The sequence below is a fragment of the Penaeus japonicus genome, unplaced genomic scaffold (assembly GCF_977035675.1).
Source record: "Penaeus japonicus unplaced genomic scaffold, GWHDUDI00000001_assembly GWHDUDI00000032, whole genome shotgun sequence".
Classification (NCBI taxonomy): domain Eukaryota; kingdom Metazoa; phylum Arthropoda; class Malacostraca; order Decapoda; family Penaeidae; genus Penaeus; species Penaeus japonicus.
In genome coordinates, this window is record NW_028234434.1 from 24,963,919 (window position 1) to 24,968,918 (window position 5,000).

Below are 5,000 nucleotides of genomic sequence, written 5' to 3' on the forward strand. Positions count from 1 at the left end.
TGTAGATTGTTTTGTCTAAGTTAAAATAAAAGATAAGCCATGTTTATAGTATTTTCAAATGCGACCTTCGAATCTTGAGATTGGAAAGTCTACATAACAATGGCCATGCTACATTATCAACTCAGGAATGGAAAGAAGTTAGACGAGAGAGCGAGAGCCTAGATACAGGAAAAATAAGCAGGGGTCTGATTACCCATTGATAAATCACCTTCGCCATAGGCAATCATATACAATTGATATAAAAGTATACATACATATATAGATGGACAGCATTGTATAGATACATAAAAAAATGGATATATGAACCGACCTATATCTAATACAAATACAGTAACGTGAAATGAAACATCCACAACAGGAACATATACTCACTCCCATTGAGACGTTTTTTAATTAAAGAAAAAAAAAATTCATAGGAAGATTATAAACTTTAATGAGTCTGAGAGAGATTAGGTGTTGTCTTTCGTCCAAGGAAAACTCAGTCCCTGGCGCAATGATCAAAGGATATTAAATCAAAATCTATCTATACGAAAAGATTATTAGTTTTCAACGCGAAACGAAGTTATACAGATGGTTCGATATGACTGCTGGAAGGACTAAGGAAATGGGTGGCTAGGGAAATGGGTTCTGTAGTTCAGAAGGTTTTTGATGACCACTCCAGTGATAAACACAGCTGTGATTGCAACGATAATCAACTTTCATCTTTCGAGATATATCACTTATTTTCAACTAATTTGATATTGTGAGACAGCGTCACTAAGTAACTTCGCATAATTTGCATGTTTTGATGTTCCAACATTCAATTTAATCGAAACATACATTTTATGAGCTTAAACTCGATACCTTTGCATCTGTGTCAAGTTGCATATATTACTGGAAAATGAAATTGATTCTTTTCATGTGTCTACGTTATAATTGAAATCGGTTTTGAGACAACTCGAAATCATTCATATCAGGTGAGTATGAATACCATCCTGTTCCTCTCTGCTTGACCTCAAGTGACCCGAGGCATTGCCGTAGTCGCTTCATGATCCCATAAGAGTCTGCGTTGGGGTCATGACAGACACACATCCTCGCCAGTCCTCCGTCATGGCTCCAAGGACTCTGTCGCTGAGGGAGAAAGTGGATCTTCTCGACCGAGCGAAGGCGAGTGATTCCACTCGTGTTGGCGACGTCGCTCGCCACTCGGGCGTCGCTCCTGCTTCTCTCAAGAGGCTCCTCCGCCACAGGGACTCCCTCAGACTCCAGTGGAAATGCACCAACGCCTCTCCGTCCAAGCGAAAACAGGGGGGGATGAAGTGCATCGAGGAAATATCCATGTCAGAGTTAGAGTCAGCACTCGCTTCCCTGTGCCAGAAGTAGGCTGTCTTCTCTCTCTGGATCTGCACGGCGGTTCTTTATGCCTATTGCCTTGATGACGTTTATGGATCAGGATGTTGTGTAGAATGTGTTTTGTTTCATTATAACGTGTATCATTTTGGAAAGATAAACAAAATGTTTTTGAGAAACTATTTTTGTCTTCCTATTTCCAGCTGTTTACGCTAATTCTACAATTAATTCCTGGATAAACAACCTGTCAAGAAAATTCCACAACTCAACTGTTGTGGTTAATTTTATTGCCAATCTTCCATTTTCTTTATAACCATTCGTTTAGATTGGGATTGGAAATATAAATACTAAAACTTCCATTTTCGCATTTCTTTTTGCACTCATAGTTCGATTGAGGGCGTGGATATGGTGTCTCTTACGCATATGTTGCATGAAATGAGAGATAGTCACCATAAGAGAGGACCAATGCATCGTGAGCAAATGTTTAATCTTTGTACGTGTACGTGTGTGTGTATCTATATAGACAGAGAGAATGAGAAAGACACAGCGAGATAGAAAGATGAAGAGAAAGAGAGAATGTGAGCGAGAGAAATATCCCCTCAGTACAGCATCTCGTCTGGTCAGAAATTGCATTGTCACTCACCTGTGCGTCTACCTGTATTTTGCATAAACCCATTTACTCGGAGAGATTTGACTCACGTAACTCATTGAGAATCAAATTATGTTTATTGTTTTATGAGAAGCCCTGTGGTATTTGGGAATCTATTCTATTCTTGTGGTATAGTATTTTTTTCTATTCTTTCTCAACTCCACCCCCCACACTTCCTCTCCCGTTCCCCCTACCCCATCATTACCCTTCCCTCCCCTATCCGTCTGTTTGTTGCTAGCATGTTCATAATCGCGGAATGTTTAAATGCATTTTGATTAGATCGCAAAAAAATACATATATATTTCTGAGATTAGATCAAGAATAGTAATTTATTGTATCTATTTACTGTATTTTTGTATACTTTGTTGTCATTGGTATTATTGTTGTTATCATCATTGTAACTAGTAGTAGTAGCAACAAAATCATTATCATAATCATTATTTTTCCCCCTAACTATTGTTATTGTCATTATTACCCTCTTAAACATCAACATTATATCTATCATAGTAGTGGCAGGATCATTATCAGTATCCTCTCATTGCTATCATCATCATTTTATCATTATTAGTATTACCATCATCATCAGTATCATCATTATCGTCATTTTTTCACCCGTCGCTTTTTAGTTTCCCTCATCTATTTTTGTCTGATGATGGCTTTTCATAAGTATGAATGATTATAATTGTAAGTAATCATTATATTCCTATATATGAGTGATTATAATTGTAAGTGAACGTTATAATACTTGTTGGTGCTGTAGTATTCGCAGTGATAGTTGCAGCATTTTTATTACAACTATTATTTGTGTAATAATCATTATCATGATTAGGATTGTTGTTATCATTCCAATCATTATCATTATCAGTGGTTATATAATTTTGATGATTGTTATCGGTATCATTATCATAATAACTATCATCATTATTATTACTATGAGTAGACCTTCTCGCGAGATAACATAGCCTTTCGCATGGGAAATATATGCAAACGTGAAGTAGACCAGACTTGATAATTTGCTAAATAGAGGAAATAGAATGGTGCATATCGGAACACAATGTCAAACTTTGATCAATGTATCATAACTTCGTAATAAAAACGTCTGACGTCACATCATCTTAAGTTTGCCGATCAAAGTTCGTATGTCTAGACGCGACCTCAAAGGAGACCCGAGTTTGAAAGCTGGCAAAATATGACCGTAGATTAATGGCGATGGATAATGGTGAACGAGCGAGGTCTTAATATCGTATGAATAAAAGATTCGCCTTGAATGATATAGATGCTGTAAAAAAGAGTAAGCTAGTAAAGTATAATTTAAAATGTTAGTATTATCATTATTTCAGTTGTGAAGATTCCATAACTTTCGTTTTCATAATTGAAAACTCTACGAACCTTTAATTAAGCGCTAGAAGATAAGTTTTACCTTTTATATAGATTAAAAAATCAAACTTCATTATAATGGAGAAGTAGGGGAAAACATAAATTATAACCATATCTTACGAAATTAGTTTATTTACAAAGAAATCATAGTTAAATAAAAGCATACCCGCACAACTAACAGTGTAAAGAAGCCAAGCATTTAGCTATTCCATAAAATAAAGTACAAATTATATTACCAAAAACTTATAACAATCTCAAAAAGTATGGTTGTGAGAAAAAAACATTTATACAAGGTAAGGTACATGTAACATATCTGTACTATGTAATTATAGTAACATAAGGCCAAATATTCTGACAATATACAAGCATCTTGGAAAAGAAATCTAAATAGGACCCAATTCGCATTTAACTAAAATGTTTCAGATATAATGATTGCATTATGATTGCGTTATGTAAATATACTCAAATTTCACTTCTCTGAATCATAGATTTTTCTTTCTTATCAGGTCTATTTTTAGTTTATCTGTTATGTTAATTAACAAGGAAATGACACCAGATGCTTTAGGACTGACTGTCCGTTGCTTAGTTATTTTTGTTTATCATTTTGTAAAGGACTTTCCATTTATATTATTTACTCTTGCTTTGGCTAGTTTTTTACGTTTTCGCTCACTCGCTCCTACCCATGCCACACCAGAATCTTATTCTTGCACCAGCTTTCGCACACGCAAACACACACACACACACGCACAAGCAACACCCACGTCCAAAGCCCTCACTCACTCCTTCGTCAGATCCGCCCTCAGCTTGGGCAGCAGACGGCGGCGGGCGTTGGTGAACCAGTGGGCGACCTGCTGGGTGGAGAGCCCCGTCCGCCGCACCAGGGACGCCTTCTGCTCGTCGTCCGGGTAAGGGTGGTCGCGGTGCTCCGACAGCCATGCCGTCAGGACTTCGATGGCCTGTGGGAAGGGGGGAAAGGAGGGAAAGGAAGGGTGGGAGGGGAGGGGAGGGGAGGGGAGGGGAGGGGAGGGGAGGGGAGGAGAGGAGGGAAGGGGGGAAAGGAGGGAAAGGAAGGGTGGGAGGGGAGGGGAGGGGAGGAGAGGAGGGGAGGGGAGGAGAGGAGGAGAGGAGAGGAGGAGAGGAGGGGAGGAGAGGAGGAGAGGAGGGGAGGAGGGAGGAGGGGAGGGGAGGAGGGGAGGGGAGGGAGGGGGGGGGAGGGGAGGGAGGGGAGGAGGGAGGAGGGGAGGGGAGGGGGAGGAGGGGAGGAGGGGAGGGGAGGGGAGGGGAGGAGGGAGGGGAGGAGGAGGGGAAGGGAGAGGGAGGGAGGGAGGGAAGGAGGGAAGGAAGGAATGAAGGAAGAAGGGAGGGAGGGAGAGAGAGAGGGAGGGAGGGAGGGAGGGAGGGAAGGAAGGAATGAAGGAAGAAGGGAGGGAGGGAGGGAGGAGAAGGAGAAGGGAGGAGGAGGGAGAGGAGGGAGGGAAGGGAGAAGGAAGGAGAGAAGGAAGGACAGAGGGGAGGGAGGGAAGAGGGGAAGGATTGACAGAAAGAAGGAAAGAAAGGCGGAGGGGAAGAATGGTGAGAAAGAAGGGAAGTTACTAGTCTGTACTATGGAGCCACATAAATGGATATTATTTAATCTTGTTTTTTT

General features: G+C 40.5%; 1 protein-coding gene across 1 annotated transcript in view; it reads right to left on the reverse strand.

Annotated features, from left to right (window-relative positions):
• Positions 1–3,471: 3,471 nt before the first annotated feature.
• LOC122250136 (uncharacterized) overlaps positions 3,472–5,000 on the reverse strand; it is a 16,410-nt gene continuing 14,881 nt past the window's right edge. The window contains exon 13 of the mRNA XM_086556512.1: positions 3,472–4,311. Within this exon, the coding sequence (XP_086412638.1) occupies positions 4,132–4,311 (180 nt within the window). The 3' untranslated portion in view covers positions 3,472–4,131. The remainder of the gene's footprint in view (positions 4,312–5,000) is intronic.